The sequence below is a fragment of the Myzus persicae genome, unplaced genomic scaffold (assembly GCF_001856785.1).
Source record: "Myzus persicae strain clone G006 unplaced genomic scaffold, MPER_G0061.0, whole genome shotgun sequence".
Classification (NCBI taxonomy): domain Eukaryota; kingdom Metazoa; phylum Arthropoda; class Insecta; order Hemiptera; family Aphididae; genus Myzus; species Myzus persicae.
Window position 1 is genome coordinate 939,784 of NW_019102619.1, and position 27,326 is coordinate 967,109.

Genomic DNA, 27,326 nt, shown 5'->3' on the forward strand with positions numbered 1-27,326 from the left:
GATACTGGTTAAAACCGTTAAAGCCCGAAATAAATACTGATATTCAAAACCAAAAACGAAATCCGAAAAAATAAATACCGATATCAAAATTAAAATTCAAAAAACATTTTTCGATTTCAAGCCTTACCTTAAACTTCACCCAAAACAATACATTTTTAGCATTAGTTAATTGCTCTAATAAATTTAATATTTATATATAATGCACCTACCTCAATTTTTATGATTTTAAACAGCCTCCATTAAGTACTTGGTTTATTTGTGATGTAGTACCTAGGGCCATAAGATGTATGTTAGATTATCAATTTATGGCCTCTGAAGCTTATTATGAAAATAAATTAAAATTTTGTTAATATTGTAAATTAAAATTATATTCTATGATTTTTTACATTAAAATAAAATAATTAATTTGTATTTCTAGAAAGTAGACACTATTATAATGGATACCATGTAGCCAGGTGTTAAAATTGGTGTGTATACCCATACTCAAATATGAATGTCGAAAATGTTGGTAGAAAGGGAACTGTGAAGAGAGAGTATAATATATTGCCATAAACAAGCGGTTCGCGAAACCGTGACGTAAATTATCCGTGTATTAAGTCCTATTGTTATTGGTGTTTTCAGTAAAATAGCGATTAGTTTTTGGAACAATGTCTTAGAAAATGTTTCGTATAAAAGTAGGCTTCTATATAATATGTACAGTTATTAAGTATAAATGTATATAATATTATACTCAGTACCACAGTGGAGTAGACAAAACTTTTCATTCGGAGAGAAGGCGATATAATCATAATTTTTTTAGATAAATCATGAGGTAGCGCCCCCGCAATAATATTATATATAAAAAAAATTCATGGAGGATCCATCCTCCATATCACCTCCAATCCTCCTCTGTAGACTGTAAATATGCAAGATGCCATTCACACATAAAAAAAAAGCGGGTAAGTGGATGTTACACTGCTGTATATTGGTGTATAAGTGGTGGCTGTAATGAATGGTATTAAATTTGAAATCAATGATATCAAATCATTGGATACGAAAAACGATTAGAGTACGGTATGTCAGTTTAGGATATTTTATATTGTTATTACTATTATTATTAATATTGTAGCCGACAAGTTGAATTAAAATCTTAAATTATCAGTGATGCTGGAAAAATATTAAATAAAATTATGTAAAATTGGATTGTTTTGGGACCGAATTACAACAATATGATAACCGTTATTATTTGTGTTATTATGCAATTTTGTCCAAATTTGAACTTAAAATGTCTGTAAAAAATACAGTATTCATATATTTTTTAAATTTCTTAGTTATGGAAAAAACTGCTTAAGTGTAACCTTGTTTTAAATTTTCAATCCTTAGCTATAAAAATTGAACATTTTATAAATTTTTAACTACAAAATCATTTTCAATTTGATAAATATTGTTAAAATTTGAACTTTAAATACTTATAAAAAAAAATTGTGCTTATTTATTTTTAATATTTTTTAACTGATATTTTAACAAGTTATCTAAAGTCTTGTATTACATTTTCATGCTTTTGACCAACTATTAAAATTGTATTGACATTTATAGAAAAAAAAAATGGAAATTTCCATCAACAGCCTAATCCGAGTCAGACTTTTTTGAAAATTATATCAAGTATATAAATTGATGAAATAAACATTTGGTTTTCAAATGTCTACAGTAATTCGTTTTTGAATTACAACAAAATAAGAAAATCACTACAAGAGATATCGAGTGAGTATCCAATGTTATAAAAAATTTCAACTTCAAACGCTCATAAAAATTTAATTTGACTTTCAGGTAGAAATTTATTTATTTTTTGATAAAGGTATCTTAAGTTAATCTTAGATATAAATAGAAAATTTTTTATGAATTTCTAACTAAATATAATTTGATAATTTTCACGGTTTTTACGAATTTTGTCAAAAGTTTAAGTTTAAACGCTCATAAAAAATTATTGTAGATTTACGCTAACATTTTTTTTTAATTTCCATTAACAATAACAGCTTAAAAGGAGTCTTGTATTACATTTTCAAGTTTTTTGACAGAGGGAAATTTTTTTTATTGACTTTGGCTTAAAAAAAAAATAAAGAATAATCAAAAATTTCATTTGCCTATAAATAGTTCAACGCAAATCAAAATATTTTGAAAATTGTATGGTGTATAAAAAATGCTTACACAAATCTTCAATAAAAATTTCATGTATCTATGGTTATTTTTGTTACAGTTACACTAAAAAACAAAATCGATTTTTTCGAAAAATGGTTTTGCCTAATAATTCCCGTTTTCCATAATTGTTCGTTTGTTTTTCCTATTGCCTTTGAAAACTATTGAGAATTTTTAATTTTGATCTCCCAAATGCTGTAATTAGATTTACTTTCCTACCAAAAAAGTTGTTGTTGAAAAAAATCGAAGCACTTTTACTGCAAGAAACCTTGATGATAGACACAAAAAAAAATATATATAAAAATACACATTATTGTAAAATCAATACATTATTATCGCTTCTCTCAGAATCTAAAATAAGCTTTAAATATTATTAATAACTGAGTAATAAGTAAGTTATATAGTAAAGCTGGAGAAAATAATTAATGTTTCGTAGATGGATCTAAGACAAAGTTGCTAATGTATTATTATTATTTATTACATATTATTACAATATGATAGAGATAACAGTTAAATTAATAAAGTACTTAATTAATTATAGGTACACCGTACACACCAACCAAAAACCAAATTATAAGACTTAACTGATTCTTTCTTAGGTTATGGGAGCGGAACTTATGGCTTATCGTGTGTTAAAAATCCAATCTATCGGCACAAATTTGTCAAAAATGGGTTTTTTGATGAGTATAATATGTAGGTACACTTGCGACTTACTATCCAGAGTGTTTCATTTTATCTCCGTGAATGAAATAAAATACCTAATTATCTATATTAATTATTACCCCTTACCTACAATCGATCAATATATCAGGGGAGGCTTCATTGACATGGTTGGGGGGAGTAATAATTTTCAGAAATATGTCGATATTATAACATGTTTTTTTTGCAATTTTGTTATCAACAATATACAATTTTTTTTAGAAATACAGGCTTGGGAACGTGACCCCTTGGAGCCGCTTCTGTATTGTAGACAATATTGTCATATCGGTACATTTATAAAATGTATTTTCCTTACCATCAACTCAATCTTGAATAGATAAAGTGATTTATTATTTTGTATTAGTTGCTTATTAGTTATTATTGGCATTGTGTGTATTGGCGTATTAACACCTCAATGTATACTGTAGGTTATAATTTGGAAGCACCAAGTAGTTGCGGAGAACACGGAATTCCTTTTTTTTGTATTTAGGGTAAGGGCAATGAGGGGGGGGGGATATGGAAATGTTGGACACAACTTATTTGCGTACATTTATCTTTTTTACAACTCATTTGCGCACAATTTACGAACAATAGAAACCTTTTTTCTTATAAACGAGTTGTCGTAAATTTTAAAAATATTTTAATATGTGCGCAAACAAGTCTCCGCCGAAATATTTGATGCTTTAATAAATATCAAAATACATACATATTACATATTATAGATATGTGTATCAAAATTTAAAATGTATATTATGTAATATAGCTATTATATTATAGCTATATTATTGGATCTATATATTGACAATTGACATGGTATTACTTATCATCATCGTAGGTACCTATAGTGCCTAGTTTCATATCTGACTATGAAGTGGAAATGTTTTAAGTACTCAAATTCTCTGTAAAACTTGAATTTGATTGATTTTGTATGTTTCTACACAACATGAAGTTATCATAATTTAATAACTTAGTTACAAAATGACTTCGTTATTACGATTTGTAATCAAAAAAAGGAAAATAATGTTTACGGAATGCAATAGAACTACCTAATAAAAGAACAATATTATTATACCTATTGGCTATTAATTGGAACACACGCATTAAAATTAGGTTTATTCTTTTAAGACATAATATGTATTATGGCTGTAAAAAAATAAATAGATTTCTGATGAAATTTCGTACAATTTAAAAAAACGTCTCCAATGCGTCATAAATCAGTTGTTATCGGAATAATTGGACTTCTATACAGTGTACGTGTATAATAAAATCTATATTGTATAGTAGGTAGTAAAGTATTATCTTAATAGTATTTTAATGGCGTAGTTGTCTCCAACGCCACTATAGTCTATACTAACTGCAGATTGTTAACTATTAAATATGTAGTACTAAATAGAAAATATGGTGGGGAAGGAGATAACACCATTCTATACCCGTCAAATAATTGACCAATAATAAATCTATGCATGTACAAAATATATGTAATAGAAGACCTTGAAGTTTTGTGGGATTGGAAAATTAGGTAGTGAAAATATACCAAGTTAATATATTATTTATAACCTACTATCCATAATGTATAATGAGCAATACTTTTGTGCCTATACTTATTAATGTAAATATTTTAACGACAACATAATAATACAACATACATAATATTCAAGCTTAAAATAATGGATGCTATAAAATAATATTGTTGTAAAATTCGATGATTTAAAAATCAAAAAAAAATTGTTTGCTCTCATAATAAAAATGGCAAGAAGCAACTACCCTCTTGCCATCCTAATCCCATCCCCCTCAGATTACACAAATTATGCTCACTGCAATCAGGATTTTTCAAAATACATGCATTTCATTTTATACTTTATTGTAATGAAAATATTAAAAAGCTGAGTTGTGTATATAAACTATAAACTAACTATATCATTGATTGTGTTGCTTATAATTTAACACGTAACTTATATAAATGTCACTACATTTTGTAAATCATAATATCACACTCTTGATGCTGAGGGTTTCATTAAATGAATACAAATATGATAGAAATCGACGAGTAAAATACAAGTATAATAATATTTATATCTGTTATGTTTCCAGTTTTAAATTAGGCTGCAATTGGTTAATTATTTTTTAATATTCCAAATCACAAAATTGTATCAATTATTGAAACAAAAAAGGTTCTTAATATTTTTTTCATACGATAGGCATATAAAAAAAATTAATGTTTAGCCTCCTATCAAACAAACAATTATAAACATTAAAATTATCATTAGATAATTTTATAAATAGGTTATTAATTTCTAATTCGTTACATACGAGTATACTAGTATATAACGCATGTCATTATATTTGATCCCCTCTTCAAAGGATTTTTAATCCTATATTATAATTTACAGTAATAATTATGTACTAGTATACAAAATATTGTAATTTATAGTGTTACTGAAACACCAAATAATATCTTCTTAAAATTTTACTATAGTAAATAAAATATAATATTATATTATATTATTATAATACATTAATACCTATTTACCGAGCTTACTTTCTTTTATGAAAATCTGTACAAGGCGTTTTGATGTGACGGATAGGTACCAATAATGGATAATTCACCAAGCCTACTTTTTTCAGCAGTAATTTTGGCTTTCTTGTGGTTTTGTACAGTTTTTTTACTGTAAATTACTAATTAGTATACTTTAATTTGTATAAATACGAATAATTTGTAGTACACAATAAAAAAAAGTAAAATGTATATAAAAAAAGATCCTGTTGAATCCAACATTGTTCTTTTTGTTATTATCAATAATACTATTCTAATAAAAATTATTTTAATAATTATATAATATGTGAATAATATTATATGGGGTTTTATACTTTTATGTGTATGTAGTTATTAAGTAGGTACTAGAACTTGTTGACTCAGAAGCTGCAGCCAGGTAGCATATAAAAATAATTTGTTATATATGCAGTCGATTTATATAATCAATTTTTATGATTAAATATATCTCGAGCAGACCAAGCTAGACATTTGTATTTATAAAGTAAGTTCTAATCTATTCAAAATATAGGTACTAATAATATGATAATGTTAAAAATAATAATTATTTATACATTTATATATTTTTCAGGGAATTTGAGAGAAAAAGGTTGCATATTATTTAATAAATATTTTTGCATATTTTAGATTTTCGTGTACAGATTTAGTCTATTCTAACACCTAAAACTGCAAACCCCTAGTTAAAGAAATAAACTGTTGAAAAGGTTATGAATTTATAAAAAAAACTAATATCTAAATAAATAGAGTGTTTAATATTTGTTTAAAGTTTGGTTATGTTTGTACAACACTTAATATAACTTACTCTTACAGAGTTTTACTGTTTATGCGCATGGGCATCCCACACCACTGATTTATATCATATTATCATAATATTAAAAGATATAAAATAAATAAATATCTGAATATTATTATTCTACTATTCATAAAAATTAATTCAATTATAATACTAGCAATCAGTACAATGTACAAAATATACCAAAAACTATAGTTGTAGCGCCGGCATGCACTCGACGGCAATTATATAGGAATATTCTTTAACTGATGTATTGAAATTGCCTATTCATTACACCGTCTTTGTGTAATATTGTGAATTATTATTGAGTTAGTTCTTACTAAAAATTAAATGTAATTATTAACTTAGTTTTCTTTATTTTAAATCAATTGTATTATTATTACTAATAATAACCAAATATTATTAATCAAAAGTGTTTAATTCAACATTATAAATTGTAAATATATAATCGTTATAATAAACTATAATAATTAACGATATATTTATCGTTATAAATAACGAATCATGTCACCATATGAACTAGTAACATATAATCTACTCAGGAGTGAAAAAGTCGTCAATTTCATATAGATTGCAGCCAAAAGACTGAATGTTCAAATCAAAAAGTAAGTACGATTATTTTAAATTCGAAGTGAATGATTGGGTTAATATAATTATGTTTTTTTTATCGTATTCGTCACTACTCACCACTTTTTGGAGTAGTAAAAATGATTCAATCATCAACTTTGAGGGTGATTTCCGATAACAAGTTGAATCTAGCTTAGTAGCTTGTATTATTTTGAACACATTTAATATTATACATTATAATATAATACTGGCAACAAAAAAAAAAAAAATGAAATACTTGTAATGTATAATATTGAATGCTAATTTTTTTCTTAGAATAAAAATATTTCAAGTTACAAAACTTCTATTATTGTTTTTATTTATACATGCAATAGTCAAACAATTACTATAAGACTATATATCAGTCAATTAACGAAATCTATTGCGCCCAGTATTAAGCATACATTGTATCGGCATATTTAATACAGCATTTTTATTCTTTATTTGTATATAATATATTTATATGAGATTAACGTCAACAATTCTACCGATTTCTAAGGATGGATATAAACCCATAGATATAACAGAATAGACCACGAATGGCTGGTGTCTTACGTGTAATTTATTGAAGCCAACGTGTGTGCGAGAGAGATAAACAATATAAGGCTATTGCATGACAATGCTAAGTTATAATTTCTTTAATAAATTTGCCGGAAATGTCCAGCCTCACATATTTTGTATTATTCTTAGACTATTATATTATTTGTCTAATTGTCCATGACTGAATCCCTTACAGTCACGCAGTTGCCACGTACTGATATAGATTTATAATTGTCCGTAACAAAAAAACTTAAAAGGTTCCTACCGTTTTTGTAGATATAAGTAAGAGATTTAGTATGTAATGATACGTATTTATCATTGAATTTAAATTTGACACATCTATTACAGTGGCCTACTGACCTACCCAATGAAAAGGTATATTATCCAAAACCTACTACACAGTTGAGCGACTTCCCCGATTTTTTTTTTAGTTATTTTAATTATTTTAATAGTTACGTGCTTTATAGTAACCATAATTAGGTGTCCAGTATCAAGTTGGTATTCGATGGCCATGTGTTCGAAATACATATTATTCTGTTAAAAAGTACACACATGACTTCGAAAAATCGTGTCTTCAAAAATTAATGTTGATGGTAGTGTGATAGGTATTCGAAAAATTATCTGTTTGAATTTAAAAACGATACTGGTACCTAATCTATTTTCATGATTTTAAAAAATGTTAACTTGAAACGCTTATAAAAAAAAAAACATGTGGATGAAAATGTGCATAATGAGGATTTTGTATTAAATTGTCTAGTTTTTTTAATTAAAAACAAAAATGTATCGTACATAAATTGTAAAAATAACGAAAAAAAAACAATTTTAAAAGTTTAAAAATACCACAAAAAGATCCAAAATATTTTCAATACTATAAAATACTAATATAGTAATATGTATTAAATCCTAGAGAATGAGAAGTTAACCGTTATTTTTTTTTGATATTATTTTATAATTAGTAACAACGAATAATAGTTCAGACATGTGATGTATTGTAAATTGAAATAGGATTTAGATACAATATACATACACTAAAATATTTTAATATTCCTAAATTGTTATTAAAATTGACGATATCAAACCCCTAAAAAATATTGTTTTCAGATGGATTCTATAAAATTGTATGATAAAGTATAGAAAAGCTAAACTGAAACCATCCTTCTCTTTCTTATTATTATTATTATTATTATTTGAATAGTAGCTATTTCTTTAAAATTCAATACATTTAGCCATCCCGACATATTATACTGGCTCAAGACATTTACAATATATTATAATAAATAATTAGTATTTAGTAATTAGGTATGATTAGGTTTATTTGGTGAACAAGGGCTTATACTTTACACAGGGGGTGTAAATGCACGGTTTACCTATGGATATATCATAATATGTACTTATGTTACACATCAGTATACTGTACTCTTCAGTATACTGTGTTTTTTAATTTATATACATTATTATTGAATTCATATTATTTTATCAGACATCATAAGTGCATACCATACAACACTAAATTAAGTTTTGGACATTTTAAGAAAGTGTAAATGGTATTATAATTTTGTATTATGTATTGATTAATAACATATATAATTAGGATACATTGTTATGTACCTAGGTATCCAATTGATTATGAATTACCTAATAATTATGATATTTTTGTTATTTTAACCTATTGGACGTGTTACACATTACATTCTATAAATTCTACTTTTCACACAAAATACTTCTATTAATTATAAAATTGCACCGATTTTATGTTTAAATATTATATTTTATTAATAAATACTAAGCAATTTACAACATACAACAAATACAAAATATATAGGTACTTAAATAAATGTTTCAATTTACATATTTTTTTAAAATTTTACAAATTAACAATTAGTTTTATTGTTAAATTCATTTCCACAGTCTTCTATTTCATCACAAAGCATAAGGTTTTTTACACACCGGCCATTTCTGAAAAAAAATGTATATGTAAATACATAATTTGTTTATGATATAATATTATATTCATTTTGTACAATGTAATATTCAAAACACTTCATTTCTAAAATTAATATGAATTATGATTTTTAAAATTGTTAATAACTCATGTAAAAAACATTCATAATTATTTTGTAAGTTCAAACACACGTTATATTAAAAATATATATATTATGTTAAAATATAAGTCACATTCTATTTTCTACATAATAGTACAGTAATAGGTATTAATGGATAAGCCACGCTCTACAGACATGCGTGTGAATTGTGCAAGGTGTTATAGTGGGATTCGATAATTATAATAATAATTTGTACCTAAATAAATACCTAATGCAATTATTATTGTAGTACAAAATATATCGAATTATTATGACTATTTCGTGAATCTTTTAAGAAATAATCTCTGCATTTAGGTTTTATTGTGATCTCGCATTTCAAAACTACCATTAAAAGCCAAACATTTTGATAATATAAATCAATAGCGGGTTGAAGAACTTGATTTTCATTCGCAACAAGTGTTATGTTTCATTATAATGCTAAGTATAAAACAGCTGAGTTCGCCCGAAAATTCTAAAAGATATATGGTGCTCAAGACAATCGATGACATTCGTGTGAAGGAGCATATTCGTTCGATGCAATATCTACCTGCAAACTTTCTCATTACTCCTGCAGGGCCCTTCACATCCTAACGGTTCGTCAGACTTGTCTGTACAGTCTGCGTATGCATCGCAAAAATGATCGTAGCTCACACACTCATCGTTTGAATTACAAGCAAATTTACCATCTTCGCAATCTAAATTTTTTTTGTGCGAGTATTATAATATTATAATGTATTATTTATCTGAATAATATTATTTATTATTATCACTAAATTAGTTTGTCACAAACAAAAGTTGCGAAAGTATATACTTACGGGTACAATTAAGCTCGTCGTGGCCATTCCAACAGTCCGACACTCCGTCGCACATTTTCGTCTTTAACAAACATTGAATGCCACATCGGAAGTGTGTCTCGAGATCACATGCTAAAATCGAAAACGTGTAAATGTATTACGTTTCTTTTTGTGTACATTAATCTTATGATATAATATTTTAATAAATATTCATGTGGGGAGCAATACTTACGACAATCTTTTTCGTCTGTCTGGTCTAAACAATCGTAAATACCATTACACTTCCCCTTATCCGATACGCACATGCGGTTTCCACACTCAAACTCGTTTTTAGAGCAGGGCGAAGTATCCACACAACTAAAATAAAAACAGTAATCAAATTATACTTTATATTTTATTTATTTTATTAATTTACTGTTATTTGATAATTATTTCAAATTCATTGAGAGGCGAGCTATATATAATTATATTTACACATTAATAATTTAGTTTTCCTGGCTTATTACCCGTACCATATAGTTGAGCCTGGTCAGATTAACCATGCAAATATACATAGTGCTTTAAATCGAATTATCAATTTTATAAATACCAAGTATATAATAGTTACTATATAGCCATGATAAATACAACATAAAAAAAGAGATATGAATTTGAATCATAATTAAAAATTGTCATTATTTTTAGGTAAGTACAACGTACCAAATTATAAGAAATTTGATGTCACTCTCATTTATTAACCAATTACGTTAATACGTTAATGTGTCAAAATCTTAATTTCATAAATCAAAACAATTATTTATTTACGATAAAATGTTGTTTTTTATCAGTAAATGGCAATGTGGGTGTATAATATAATATATGTTAAGGTAATTACGGGATCTGTAGTGAAACGAGATATGTGGGTTTAAAACGGATATTGTGTACAGAAATAAATAATGTATGGGTGGGTTGTAGGGAAAGATCAAGCGGACATTGTTTGAAAATAGAATCTTAAATCAAATACGTATTCAAATTGAAGTAGACGTATTATATGAAACCAGACATGACGAAGATAGCTATAAAGCTTTGAATATGTTTTTCACAATGTAATATAATCATATTTAATAATATGTTGATATGTTCAGAATATTGTATCACAAGATTAGATTGCATTTAAAACCTACATTATCATACAAAAGGTAGTTTAGATATGATCTCTGCTCCTTCGGTTGATGATAAGATGACAAATAATATATTTAAATAATTTTAACACCGAACCAGCGAAAATTATAGAAAAGCGGTAAGACATTTTTAGAATTGTAGACACAAATTAATGAAGTGTACAAGTAAAATAAGAAGAAAATTGGTTTCATATATGACTTGGGAAACATAAAGGAACATAGAATCTAATATCTATAAGTACACGCATATTGTGTATGCATTAAAAGATTGCAACTAAATATTAGAAGCATCACTCCTTTCTCTGCCGTTAGTAAAGTTTTTCGAAAAAATAACAAAATCTTATAAACATTTCCTTGTCGACGTTTTAGTTACTATTAATCTTCGTATCTTTCTCTTTACATCAGTTTTAATTGTTTCTACCATTAACTAAAGAACGAATTATTTCCATTTCTATAATAGATACAATATTATAATTGTCTATATAGTTATATTAATTATAATAATTGTTATTATATGCAAATATCACATTGTTATTTGATCGCCTTATTAAATGATGCTTTATTTAATGTCTATATGAACAATTTTAAATGTTGAGTTATAGACTTTAATAATACATACTTATTAAGGTGAAAGCTAATAATAAAAATAATTATTTATGATTGTTTTAAGAATAATTTAAAAATTAATTTTAAGAAAACGTACAAACTATTGTTTGATATTTCGTAAAAATATCAAAATAAGAACTTTTATATTCTTTTAAATTTGAAAAACCTGTTTGAAAAAACGATTACTATATGAATTTGAACGAATTCAGTCTCGTACAGCGTACTCCAAACCAGTTTAATATGGTATTTTATATTCCAATTAATTTAACTTAATAACAGTAATTAAGTAGTAACTACTGAATGGCCAATTTTAGTGGAATTTCAAAGGAATGTCGAAATTTAAAAAATATTTCGTCTTTTAGTCTCATCATGTATATTGTGTAGGTACTACTCGATGGTCTCAACATATATAATTATAATTGTAAAATAATGATGACTTACGTATACGCATTTCTATGAATATTTTGACAGTACTGGGTGTTTATACCACATCGTCCACCACATCCAGTTAAATCCTTTATATCCAAACTTGGTAAACATTGCAGAATCCCTTCATCACGATCGGCCAAACAGACTTCGTCTTCTTTGCATTCGTCACAAATCCAATTATCTTCAACTGAAATAGTTGATAAATTTAATCAGTTATAGCCTTATAGTATAGCACCAATGTTTTTCAGAATGAAATTGTAAGTACCAAATAATTTTATTCATATAAAATTATTATTGTAATTTACTATATACATTTTCATTAATGTTATAGTATGGCCAATGCCGAATCAAAATATATTTACATTCTTTTTAAAATTTAATCAAAATAGATATTATACGAGAAATAGCCTAAAGCCTGAACAGATGAGATTTTAAATTTAAATAAATACAATTATTGTGGTTGTATAAATTATTATTATTGTTGATATTCAACGTTTTTTAAAACTTTTTTGATTATGATGGGTGAATAAAATATAATAGTATTTTTTATAATACTTGAAATTTAAAAATGTCGAAGCAGACGAGACCCGCCCTATTATTACGTTATTACCCAGTTTTATAATATGTTATCTAGTGATGAATTCGATGAAATACAAATATATTAATCGATATATAGGTATCTACGGCACGCAAATGAGTATAGGTAATATAAAGCCGTTGAACCTATCTATATTATATAATTTAAATCAATTCCAATTTCTAATATATCTAAATACGCGTAGTGTCGTTCTCTGCTTGGAAAGTGACTTGATATTTTTATAGTTACCATTCTCGGTGACTTTATTTGTCGGCGCCTGTTCGATTACTTCCTTGCTGGTTGATGTCGAAATCGGTGGAGGGACTGTGAAATATTCATCGAGGTCCGAGTTTTGTGACAGATATATCCGACAGGGCATCAGGTCCAGATCACTCTTGTTGCCTGGTATGAGCAGACACCGGTCCACGCTTGTCGGTTCTCGCGTGTCCCGAGTCAAACATTTCCTAGTTCTGGTCGCAACATAGTCTCCGGGATCTTCACAACCGCTCCATTCTGACCAATCAGTCCACACGCCCAACTCGCCACTCACTATTTCGTAGAGTACAAAGTTATAGTTTTATAATAATATTGTAGATGGTTATTGATTGTATTAAGTATAGTTGGAAGTGCCACGCTATTTATTGAAGAACGGTTAGTACAGTAGGTATAGTGCACTATATATTTTTTTGGAGCTATATATAACCATGTAGGTATGTTGTATTGATTTTTTTCCCAAGGTAAAAATCCAGCGTTTAAGAGTGATACTATTATATTGTTCTTTGTAAATAGAGTACATTTTGCTATAATTTTTCCAAGTATTTACAGCTTCTGACAAATAAAATAAATAAGTTTCATACCAAATGTTAAACTGCAAAATGTAAATATATTCTAACATAATACTGATATGACGTAATTTCCACATGCACGATTCATGTGTTATCACATTATCAATAGGTATCGATATCAATAGTCAGGTATTATTATCTATAAAAGATAAAATCAATTCACCGAACAGCGTGTCACTTCTCGTGTTGTAATAAAACTGTGACCTATACATGTTTCTAAAAATTGGTATCCACATTTTTGTGGACATAAGCAGATTTAACAGCTATACTAACTTTTTAACAGGGACCACCAACTGATTTTATTTGGCTAACCGAAAAAATTAATTAAATATTACCTAGCATCCTAAATTTACATAAGAGCAGGTGGGTACCCATAGCGTTATTTTTTTATTTTGTAGCAACTTCCAACCATTTTACTTAAATTTTTTTTAGCAATTTCATATTGTGCAATTTGTCAATTTATAAGAAAGTATTTATTTACTTTGGAATCCAATGGATTGAACGTTCACGCTGTAGTTGCCTAACCAAGTATGTCCGTGCTGTATGCGAAGAGTTTTGAGGAAAGCAATGCCAATCTGCCCAATGCCGATCGCAGACTCGGGTTCTTGAGAAAACTTGATTTCGCACTGTATTTGAACGCCTTTTGCTTGACCGGGACTTAGATCGATCACCTCACAGCCATCATACCACGGCGATAGTTCACTATTTCTGAACGTGTCATCCAACTATAATAAAAACAGTTGGTTACATTTTCCAATCTACTTACATATACGAACAATAATAGGATGAAATACAATGGTACCTATGTGTAGGTACTATGTATACTAGTTATTACTACTATAATATGGAGGTAATATTTTATAGTTACCTGCGTCGTAATATTGGCACTCAGAGCTAAAAATTCGGTAGAGTTTCTATCCACAAAGCCTATCGTGTAAGGAATATTTGTGATTTGAAATTCTCCTTCTACCACTAATGGATATTTCTCTTTGTGTGGAACTGCAAAAAAAATAAAAATATTTCATAAAGTACTATTAGCTTTCTTTGAACACAAGATTTTCTTGTTTATTTATACAGAGGAAAAATGCTACTTCATAATAAATTATTTATTTCTATACTAACCCGGGTGAGTTATAAAATATGATAATTATTTTTTTTAAATTGTAATCAACAGCGACGGACGGTTTACGATGAGACAAATAAATAGGTTTAGAAAAACTCATGGTACGATGATGATCTCCCTATTAATTATTAATATCGATGGACGACGAAGTATATACATAGTATGCCTATACACATAAAACATACGATTATATTACTATTGGTTTTTGGTCAGGCGCGCGTACGTGCTTGTTGAAAATTAATATCTTTATACGATCGCCCTCGGGCGATGAATTAAAAGATGCTTGTATTATATTAAGAATAATGTATAGTATACCTCTATATACAGAACCTGCAATATCGTATATTTCGTGAGTGGTTTAAAAAATATAAAAACACCCGGTGTCCGGAGAACCTAGTTTTTACGGGTAATTTGTTTTCATCAATAGCGTTATTTTTCAATTGAAACACGGCGGTCTAAATCGGCATTGCGCATTATATTATTCATCAGTTCCTATTCACTATTCAGTCAATACTTATTTATACGTATGTATATAATGAAATAATGAATATAATACACAACACACGCGCATCCTACACAAAATGTATTATATGCGCACTATCGATATTTCGGTATCAATCGATCTCGGTACGTAATCTGATTGATCTATAGGTAGGTTGTAGGTACGTCTATAGTACGATGCGTGGTGCATTATGTGAGTTCTACCCATTGTGTTGTCTAAATCGAATTATATACGTATTTATTATTATATGGCATATTGTAGCGGATCGCGCGTTCATGTCTTCGTTTGATGTACACAATAATAATAATATAGTAATACTCGCATAATATATAGGTAGGTATACTGCGTTGTGGGCAAACGTATATATTATATAATTTATATTATGTTCCTAAATATGGGGCGCCATACGGGTGGTCATGGGAGGGAGTGGACAACATCACTTCCCCTCTCCATAATTCGGGGATTTCACAGAATCAAAATATGCATATTTGTGTTGATTAAGCCTTTTGAAATTAAACGTGGTAGGCATTACTATAATATGATATCGTATATTCATTATATTGGATTATCTGTATAATCATTTTAATTTTCTAGGGAATCTATCAGGTCCTAATCACAATCCTAGTTCGTTTTTATTTGTTTTGTACTTTATGAATAAATGCTTTGTCACTCAAATTTTAAAATTGAGTTCACTTTTCATGGTTGAAAAATAGGGGCAAAAATATCGTTTGATTCTGAAAGAGAAATAAGGAAAATTAACTGATAGCTAAGGTCTGCGAGTATGTAGAATCAATAGCTAATAGCGTCTGAAACTGTTTATAAAATATAAATAGGTATGAATAACATACAATGCGATTATTGACGTTTAAATATAGATGACATCATTGAATTCAAAGTTAACACCATCCTGCAGTGACTTTCTTGTAACCTACTGTATATCAGAACGGTATCTACTTTTTTTAGTAATAATGCTTTGGATTTGGTTTGAAATCTGAACCCCGGCAATTACACACAATTTTATAACCCATGAACGCTGCAGCTCCAGACTCAGCTGCTCCACCCTACACACATGGAACTCGTAATTTACTATATTTTATAAATAGCACGCCCCACGTTTGTACGTCACGCACACGTCCTTATTGTATTGTACGCGGTACACGTCAGAATTTTACAAGAGAGTCGTTTTAAATTTTTCAATGGTAAAGTATTATACATTTATACCTCACGTATAAAATACATAAATTCCTATTTTCATTATCACCATCATTGTTATATTATAATATTATAAAATATGTAGCTTATGGATTAATACATTTACTATGTCTATAAATCATAAATGTGTTTAAAATGTTTGATAGTTTACTTTTGTAATATTATGATGGACTTTAAATAATAATTGCTTTTATGTTTACATATTCATTGTACAACCTAAGAGCCAAGAGTTCTACCTTTTTTGTGCGTAACCACCGCATGGGCGTTCACATCTTTTATTATGAGACTTGCCTTTAAAAGTATTATCGATATAATGACTGTTATTATTATAATATAATTTAGGACTTGTACAGTTATTTAACTGCAGTGCTTTAAAATGATCTGCAGCTCGCGAATCACAACAATTTGATTACTTAACTATGAACGAATGTCCAGATGATCGCTGATGACCCAAACATGGACTTCAAAAGGATTTTCGAAAACGTATGTGCCTACGATCAAAGTTACTATACTTAATAATTCATTTAACGGACTCTTTTATGATACAATATCATCATCACATAATAATAACATATGCGTACACTAGCTCGTTGGCGTTCATTATTTTCTATTTATAGGTACCTTGTATTCTAGTGATGTACAACAGCACGCTGGTGGTCAGGCATATGAGCGCCGTGAAGAACAGAAACGTGTAAAGGACGAACATGTTGGTGTGGCACATGGTCCTGGGCGGCGAATTGCACTTATGCAAATGCGGTATGTCCGAGGGCGGCTGCCAGCAGGTACACCGCTTGCCGGGCTGTTGCCGGGTCGTCGGTTGGAATGCGGCTGGCGTGGGCATCGTCACTACCGCGGCGGCGTTGGTGGCTGCGGCGGCGGCGGTCGTTCCGTAAGCGCGTGGGTCGTAGATCGTGGACACCGCGGTGCCGGGCCCGCCACGGCCGCCCGTGTTGTCCTTACCGGACAATAACCTCGCGGCCAAACACTCGTTGGCCATCCGCTGGCCCTCCTCCGGGTTGTAAGCCGGGTTTTCCATTACGTTGTTTTTTCGACGGTGGTGATCACGTCCCGCCGTCGCGCCTCGCGTAGTAGTCCACTCGAAGGACACACCTGCGTACCGGACCGCGATCGCCTGAAACAGTGACGAGCACAGATTTTAGATTATTGTTAACCGTAACATTTATATATTGGTATAAAGATAGGACGAACTCTGTACCTATGTACAGATGGTCAAACATAGAAAATAAATTATGGGCTGGGGTGGAGGGTTGAGATCGCATTGGACATTATAAGTACAATTATGAGACCAAAATATGAAGTATTACACCTTTTTGTAAATTAACTAATAAACGAGAAATGCATCTTTTAAAACAGTATCTATCTATGGGGAGGAGATTTCAGATTTCAAACATAGCCCCACTACCTTTTTTTGTTCAACAGTGCTTGTAGGTGTACAACATAATAATATCACAATCAATCTATTATAATATAGTCACACGTGACGTTTACAACTCTTAATATGTTATTCACTATATTTTTATACGCGTTCGGTTCTATCGGGTTCAGCGACTCTCATTTTATACGCACACGCGCCTATAGACGACATAATAACACAAATAATAATAGTTATAATATATATTCCCCTATTTATATATATATACAATATACATATATATAATATAGAACACTACCAAGGGGAAAATGGAAAACCATCGTCTCGCGTGCATTAAAACGGTAACGCGGCGCCTCCGGTGGAAATTTTCGTTCCGATAACCGCGGACATCACACTCGCATTGTGATCGACTATATTGTAGGTACATGAATGAAACGTCAAAAATCCTATTGTCGAGTTTATTATTTTTCATTTCAATGGGTCATTAAATCGTTGCCCAGCCATATAGTCGTAAAGTACATGTGTCGACCAGAATAATGACTGCGAGTAAATATGGAATTTTTCACGTGGGTGTGTGATCGTCTGAACGAAAACATCACAATAATATATACATTATAATATACCTTCTATATAAATATATATATATATTATATGCCCACGACCGCACCATCATAATGCCGGTCTTATGGCGTGTTCATGGGCAATGTCCAAGAGACGTCGCTCGATTTGCATAAATAACACATTTACGAGTCAATATATATACCCATGTACAATAATACGTATATATGGAATATATATATTGTACGGTTCATAGCTGTTGTTGTTTTTTATTATTTTTTTTATTTATTTATTTAAATTGTTGTTTAGGATATTCATTAAGCGCCGAACACGTTTTAACTCTTAACCGTGAGTGAGTCCGCAAATTAAATAAAAAGAATCTGAAGAAAAAACAGAGATGTTTTATTAAGTGCCGGGGCCGTTTAAACGTTTAATCGGCCGGTTATTTAACGTGGACAACTGACTATCCCTTGTATTTTTAATGACATATAAAAAATTGTACGAATAAAATTTCTCGGCAGACGTATAGGTTTATAGGTAGGTAGTGACCAATGTACCTCGAACGTCTTCGCCACGGACCGAAAAAACATCTTCAGGCGTCTGCGGGAAATAAAATAACGAATGACTAATGATGACGTTCGTGAGAAAGTCTATTTCATAAGCATTAAAACAGTAAAAGTTCATTGATTTATTGTCGTTGTTTTATTACCATTCATTATTATATTATGCAGGATACCAATTAATTATTATTTTTGAGTAAAATCGCGGGACCTTTAAGAAGTATAACAAATATAATAAATTACAATTAAACAGAATAAATGTATTTACTATTCATTAATTTATTATAAAAATAGAAAATCTGGAGATAATATAATTACACATAATATTCGAACGTTCTTAAAGATGACCAATAGTTTATTAATACTGTAATAACGTTATTAATTTCAAATTTAATATTGAGTATATTATGCAGTTATATAATATTAAGTACTAATATGTTGAGTTCAAAGTATGTGGTTTCATTCATACGTATATAAATTATAGAAAAATATACCTAGATTTTTTTAATAACAATTTTAAACATCACATAATATATCCCATTATACTTATCCAGCTATATATCTTGGATAAATTACACCAGTTTCAACGAATCGAAATAATGAAACTATTACTTATTTTGTGATTTCAATCCTAGAAAATTAATTAACGGCACCACATAATTATACAGCCCAAAAATTAATCTAGTCATTATAACTACTTTGAAAATAACTATGAAATTAGCGACCAGCATATATTATGCATACCTATATAATACGTATTATGTTTGAATGCGATAAAATTAATACGATGCATGTAAAAATTGACCATTTAATCGTACAAAAAACAGGATCATTTTTATCATAGGAGTTTTGATTACATTATAATACATAATATACATATACTTTGTACACCAAGTTATTTCTATTTATTGAATTATTATTTTTTTACATAAATATTTAATTGAATTTGATGCTGTAGAATTTAAAAACCTAACAATTAGAATATAATAGGGATTTATAACACTTAAAAATAATCAGTATTTATCATAATAATGTACAATGTAAATAAATTGTTATTTAAAAGAACTTCCCGTGAAGAAATTGCGGAAATACTTTGGATCATTTTGGCAAAAAAAGGTTACAAGGACCCAATAAATGATTCTCTTTCAAGATGTTCAATACCACGAGAAAAATAAAAATCATTCTTTTTAAACGACAAACTCAAAATGCTTTTGTATTTCTTTAAATCTTTTATAAGTATTTGGTTTGATTCTAAAAAAATAAACATTTATTTTAAATTGAATAGCTTATTGTCACATTTGAAGTAAAAATAAACACGTATCTATATTATACAATACAAATATAATATAATATAATGGCTCCTTGCAAAATAAAATAATATTGCATCAATTCTTTTTAAGAATTTCCGGAATTGTATTTTGAAATGTGAAAAAAGGTAGCAATTTTTTTGTTCCTTTTACAAAATAAATCAGTGCAAAAAAAATTGTAAAGATGGTCTCTAACTTCCAGGTAGGTCAAGATCCTTCAACCATTGTTCTTTAGATTTCACACGCCATACCTGGGATCATAAGTCATGAATCGTTAGAGACTGACAATAATAACTGTTAACTTCCTACTTTGTCGGTAATGTCATTTAAGTATACGTTTGAGGCACCACATGCACTCAATTGTAGAAACGAATTTAATATCATCGCAATACATATTATTACTATTATTATCATTATTATTAATAATTGTTTGTAATATTTTTCCTTGGGACCAAACTTCATATTTACTCTGTACATCATCGTAATCAATTCTAGCCATTTTATTATATGGAAATCTGTTTGTTGAGTTTAATTACTATAATTGTATGAACATACTATTTACATAAAATTGTATAAAATGAACATTATATTATGACAAACTTATTGGTCTCTCCAATTATGTGAATAAATTCAATAGAGTTCAAATAATTTAATATCTGAGAGCCGGGATCCAATGATACAAGTATAGAATAGGTATTGTATTATATTAATAGTTTATGCATAATATTTCTTGAAAATCAGCAGATTACAAATTATTTCAAACTTCTAATAAGTACCAAGCGGATTTGTTAAACAATCTCAATACAAATTATATTTTAATTGAATCTACATAATTTATAACACAATAAAAGCATAAGTACACCAGGCAATAAAATTAAAAATATTAACATGATACTATTGTCAATAAATGTAGTTAATATTAGTTGAATATAAATAAATATAAAGTCTGATTGCTAGTTTTTTTATTAGTCATGGTATTTTTATGCTCAGAAACTAAATTTTAAACAGCATGGAATAAACAAAAAAGTAGGTAGGTAAATACTTTTAAAAATGTATCAGGTATCCAATTAATAAGATTATATTATTAAATTATAATATTACAGCTGTTCAAATATTAATATACAAAGTGTCTATTTATGTTTAAATAATATAAAATTCAGTACTTAAATGTATTTAAATTATTTAGATTAATAAGATTAATAAAAAAAAAGAAAATTAATAATGAATAAATGTCCATAGCAAGCTATAAACTACTGTCCATAGTTTTGTTTTAATCACGAACATGTCAAATTATACGTACAAACAAGCTGTATAACTATTTGAGAATAATTAATCACTTTTTAATATCTAAAATTAGTAGTTCATTCCTTTAGTTCATCTTCCTAATACATTTTCACATAGTATACTTTAATATACATCATACATGTTACATGTAATATACCTATATCTTATATTTTTAGACAATGTATTTGCATGTTAACTTCCAACATATTTTTTTTTTAAGAATGAGTATAAAATTGCATTGTATTACATACAGTAATCGATAATTAAATACTTAACAATTAGGGTTTGTCGGTTACAGTTAGAATGTTATTATTTTTAAGACAATGAAACATAGAAGATGTAATTATCTACTAATCATTGTATAACTAACAATAGAGCAGTGAGAACATTTTCAATTGACTCCGTGAAACGTATCAATAATGTTTTTAAAAATATGATTCGTTTAAAAAAAATAAGTAGGTTTGCCTACGTATACTTTAAACAATATAGAAATAAATTAACTACATGCATAATCCAATGTACAAAAATAAAATAATGTTAGTAATATTAAGTATTAATAGATTTAAAAATGTACACGTATTCATTTTTTCTATTGTATGCAGAAATATGCTGTACAATTTTTGACACTAATGAAGTTAAGTATATGTCACCTCACATAAATTATGAATATTGAATATTTATTAAAAAAAAAAAAATAATGAAATTTTTATAAAATAAGATAATTCAATAAAACTGTTTACGCTGTTTAGGCATGTTAGATAATGTAGTTACTAGTTAAATAATTGATATTAAAGTTCGGAGATGTATCAGTAGTTTATACTAATAATTATATTATTAATTACTCATGTCCTATATACCTACATTTACTACGTATTTATTTAAAAAAATTGTTTTCATTTAAGGCGTTCTAAGTAAATTTTGAAGTGGCTCTATTATTATTTCAGTATTATAGTATGTAATTAAAAATAACAATTCTTAACAAGTTAGGTTTTTAAATAATTGTTTCTAATCTGCAGTGGGAGTTGATGTGGCAAATCGATTTGCTCCTTTTAAATCTTTTATCATTATGGTTATGATATAATAAGGCATCAATCCTACATAATTTAAAAAATAATAACTTTTTTATTTTTATTTTTGCTAGCTTATACACAATGGTTGTAACCTGTTATAAGTTATAAATTATAATCAATACTACCTAGTACCTATATATTAATCACAATTATAAATTTACCAACATAGATATGACGTCATTAATTCAACTATGTAACCATTAGCAACGAAAAAAGGATAACAAAAACTATATAATAATATAATCATTTTCTTGATTTAAAAATCAGAAATAAATAAAACAGAACTCACGTTAAGACCTACTTAGAAATTAGTGATAAGTATAATTGATAGGATGGCCTATCAAAATCATTAACATTATTTATGAAAGTTATAAAAAAAAATTAATTAGAACTAATTAGAATTAAAGTTATTGGTTTTGAAATGGTATATATTAGATACGAACGAAGTAAACATTTTAACTACAGCAATTATGACTTCATAGACTTTAGTCACAATGATTGATATCATTATGTATATGCATATTTACTGAGGAAAAATATGTAGTTAATTATCCAAATTTATTTTTATTAAGTTAACCACTTATTAATTGTTATAGGAAACAATTGAAATACATAACTCGGGTTTTTAATGAAGGTTTATGAGTAATTTTAACAAATTATAATTGCAGATATTATAAAATTAATATAATTTTATATTAAATACATATGTGTTAGTAACAATTGTACCTTAAGTCTTACATAATATAAGTGCCATGTTATGTATAAAGTGATGTAGTATTGCTATTTGCTATATTTATTATTAAACCACCTTCACTTAACATTTTTAATATATTCCTACGCATAAAATATTTTAGTCAATGGATTTTTGTTATTATATTATACTCTATGAAATCAATACGAAAATGTATATTGTAAATGTATCATATTCGTTAGTTTCTGCGTATATGTATAATGTATATTGTACCTTGATTGTGACTAATGGCTAAATAAGTAATAACTAGGAGTTGACTTTCCTTGTAATCTTTGAACATTAAAATATTATTATGTATCATATTTACAGATATTATTTTTATATTCTTAATTACGATTGCAACTAATTATTTTTTATCTCATACAAACTGATTTATAGATATCTATAGACGTACCTATAGTATTAGTTTTAATGTGAAAAATCATAGCAATACCTACATAGGAAGGTAGGTAAGGTTTAGTTTGGATTTTAAAATAGTATGTTATGTCATGTGCACAACATATTATAATAATTATACATCAATATTAAGTAATATACATTTAAATATTTATAGGTATACACTACATCGTACAGACAACTTGGAACCAGAATTTTAAGAGACTAACTTTTTGATGGCTTATTTCAAAAATAAACAGTGCAAGCCTCTATCCCTTTTAATTTCTCATAAAATTCGAGATATAACTCTTTTTCTTTCTAAAATCCTACTATAATTTTGATAATAGTTATCACATTTTAATTTAACTTTATCAAATTAAACAATTATTATATAGGAATATAGTATATTATACTATAAGCGAGATAAAGTAAGTCAAATGTCGAATTTAATACTTAATAACATTTAGTTCATGTACATTATTGTATTAAACAAACGATATGTATAATATATAATGCATCAATAAATTAATACACTCAAATTACAAAATGGTAAGGAAAAAAATAGATTCGAAATGCAGCGTGGACAATCAAAAATGTTTCAGACATTCCGCGAACCGTACATGTCGGAACCTGCTTGTGTTTAAATATTTACATAATATTTTTATACGTCCAACTGTCTATACATCTGACTCTAGACCCGCAAAAAAAATATTCTCATGAGATGTATAGGATTTTTGGTATTAAACCTAATGCAAATAATACCTATAACCTATGTTTTATTTATGATTTTCGTTTTAGTGGTTATATATAAATCTAAACACAATTTACCCAGTCTATTTTTTAGGTAATTTAACAAGCAGTTAAATTTATTACACTCGATAACTGGATGTTTAAAAATATACTTACAAAAAAAAAATACATCGGAATATTATAAGTTATAACCATTTTATGTTGTTACTGATTGCGAATTTTTTTTTTGCGGACTAACGAATCAAAGTAAAATTGCATAATACTATTATGGTTTATGAATTTATACATTAAATTATATATTATAACTTACCCCACGTAGTGGTGGCAACTGGGTGCGAGTGTGGCCAAAGTTGGCGTTTGCGACTACGAAATTATCGCTTGTGGATCCTCTCCCATGGTTACTGATGGATTATAAACTGAGAAAAAATCACTGTGCGGATCGAATATGACGACTGACGTTAGAACAGTTGATATCAAGCTAAACTCCCGCAATTCGTTTTAGGGAAAAACTTTAATTTAAAAAAAAAATTGATAATCACAATAGGTCGGTCGGCGCGCGGCGCGCGGCGTGCGTATACAGTGTATATTATAATATAGGTATGTCGACGACGACGTGTTGCGATGTTGTGGGTCGTGAGTGAAATAACCAACTGAACCGAACCGGCCATGCACCGGATGGAACTACCGCCGCCGCCACCGCACCGCCACTCACGCCCCTGCCACGACACAGCGGTTGGCTCCTTCGTAGAATGTTATTAATGCGTTCCTAAATACGACAAAACACCTGTGTATATACAGCACACCACCTGGTACCCCCCTACCAACCCCCCATCATTCCACGGCCACACACATCTTCCCCCTCATTCGTCACCGACGATGACAATATACCTTTTCGTTCGGACTTAGGCACCGTTCGCACGCGCACGGTAGACCAGCAGATGAACGAACAAAAACAAACTGGTCGTATCTAGCCACGCAGGTATACATATATTGTGCGTGGGCGTTCTGTTATGTAACACACCAGGTACTTTTTTCAGCTATGCTAGAGTACAAACAAAACTTTAGCCTTCAGGTAATGGTTTTTTTTTTTTTTTTATTAAATCAGTTATCAGTGTACATTCATACAGAAACAACGATGTTCCAAAAACAATGTTTTTGAACAAACTGGTAAAGATTTTGAAAAATATCGCTCTTTAATATTTATAGTGCCCTTTAATCGAACGAACGTAGCTGACGTAATTATTTTTTATTGGTATAGACGGTATTTATTACATCTATAACATACGGTTTAATGGGGTTTATGAAGAATTTGTTTGCCTATTATACCTACGCCCTGCGCCATCAGCTGTTACCCCACGACGGCAGTTCAATTACCGGGCACACGCGATTAGGGAGGAGTTATGAGCGGAACAGGGAGGTCTTCCTCCCGAACAGAGCCTGCACGGCGGATCTCGCCGAATCCACCGGTCGGCACGTATATAATAATATTTCATTGTATTTCAGTACATGGAAACTCGTGCTTTATAAAACACTTTAGAACCACTAAAACGCGTTCACACTTTGAAGTTGGAATAGTTGGGTTGCGTCAACGATTGAAAATATATATTTAAATAATATTACCGTAATTATCGATTTATTATAAATTTGGTGTTTAAGTCATCCCATATTACACCTCTACCCATTGCACGTGCAAAAAAAATGGAAAATGTACTCGAGCGTGATATACTATATTATGCGTAATACATTAAAATTAAACCATGCAACTTTACCAGGGGAAAAAACTTCAACACGAAATCGTCCGTGTGTGCGTTAAATGGCTCGACAAACAAAACAAACGAAATAAACGCCGCCGCGCCGTTCCGTATACCACCAGCAACGGTGGCGACTCTGTGCGAACGCCGCCCTCGGCACATATAGTAGTCATAACACGCTACCCGATTTCCTGTGGTGTCCACCGGATGTTCTTTTGTGTCCTGGCAACACGCGGCGGCGGCATCAGCAGCAGCAGCAGCAGCAGCAGCCTCATCCCCCCTCGTCACTCTGCCACCACCTATTTATGTATAGGCTCACTACGGTTTTGTGTACGGCGAAAGAGAAGAAAAAAAAACTTATTAAAAAAAAAGAAGAAAAGAAATTACGTGCGGATGACTCAATGACTGTGTCGGTGGCGGCGGTCCTATCCGATTTCATCGGTGCGCAGAGAATCCGAAACCGATCATTAGGCTCCGGCGGATCGTGACCCTCCACGTGGACGTGAATGGTGGGGGAGGGGGGTACGTACCGGTGCTAAACTCGCGCGCGGCATCGAATCCAAATAAGCTGATTAAGCAGACATAGGTGATGGTACATATAAAATACTATGTATAGGTTCAAGATTGTGTACAGGTATGATATCCGCCTATAATATATATATAATGCAGGTACGACAATCCGTAGGGATTTTCGCTTCGATGTCCCTAACCCACCCCCCATTACCGATCGTCTAGACGTGAGCTAGGCACTTATACAGGGTGTTTAGTAACGCTGCTATACATATATTTCCGGATATCTATTATTAATTATTATAATATAAAACCGGTATGTTGTGC

General features: G+C 29.3%; 1 protein-coding gene across 3 annotated transcripts; it reads right to left on the reverse strand.

Annotated features, from left to right (window-relative positions):
• Positions 1-9,158: 9,158 nt before the first annotated feature.
• LOC111032685 (low-density lipoprotein receptor-related protein 1-like) lies at positions 9,159-25,408 on the reverse strand. Of its 3 annotated transcripts, XM_022313111.1 has the most exons (10): positions 25,049-25,408; positions 17,312-17,822; positions 14,722-14,852; positions 14,335-14,578; positions 13,258-13,557; positions 12,444-12,618; positions 10,469-10,593; positions 10,258-10,368; positions 9,990-10,137; positions 9,233-9,317 (listed from the first exon to the last, which is right to left on the reverse strand). In XM_022313111.1, exons 2-10 carry the CDS (start codon positions 17,724-17,726, stop codon positions 9,233-9,235), a joined length of 1,734 nt encoding a protein of 577 aa, XP_022168803.1. In that variant the 5' UTR covers positions 17,727-17,822; positions 25,049-25,408. The 3 variants fall into 3 exon arrangements, with proteins under 3 accessions (XP_022168804.1, XP_022168805.1, XP_022168803.1); XM_022313112.1 differs by lacking the exon at positions 25,049-25,408 and having other exon boundaries at positions 9,159-9,317; positions 17,312-17,726; XM_022313113.1 differs by lacking the exon at positions 9,990-10,137 and having other exon boundaries at positions 9,185-9,317; positions 25,049-25,406.
• Positions 25,409-27,326: the final 1,918 nt, after the last annotated feature.

Coding starts and splice junctions, on each gene's coding strand:
- LOC111032685 (XM_022313112.1), bottom strand. CDS start 17,726: ATGGAAAACCCGGCTTACAACCCGGAGGAGGGCCAGCGGATGGCCAAC. Junction 10,369..10,468: donor GACAGACGAAAAAGATTGTC/GTAAGTATTGCT, acceptor TTTCGATTTTAG/CATGTGATCTCGAGACACAC. Junction 10,138..10,257: donor CGACGAGCTTAATTGTACCC/GTAAGTATATAC, acceptor AAAAAAATTTAG/ATTGCGAAGATGGTAAATTT.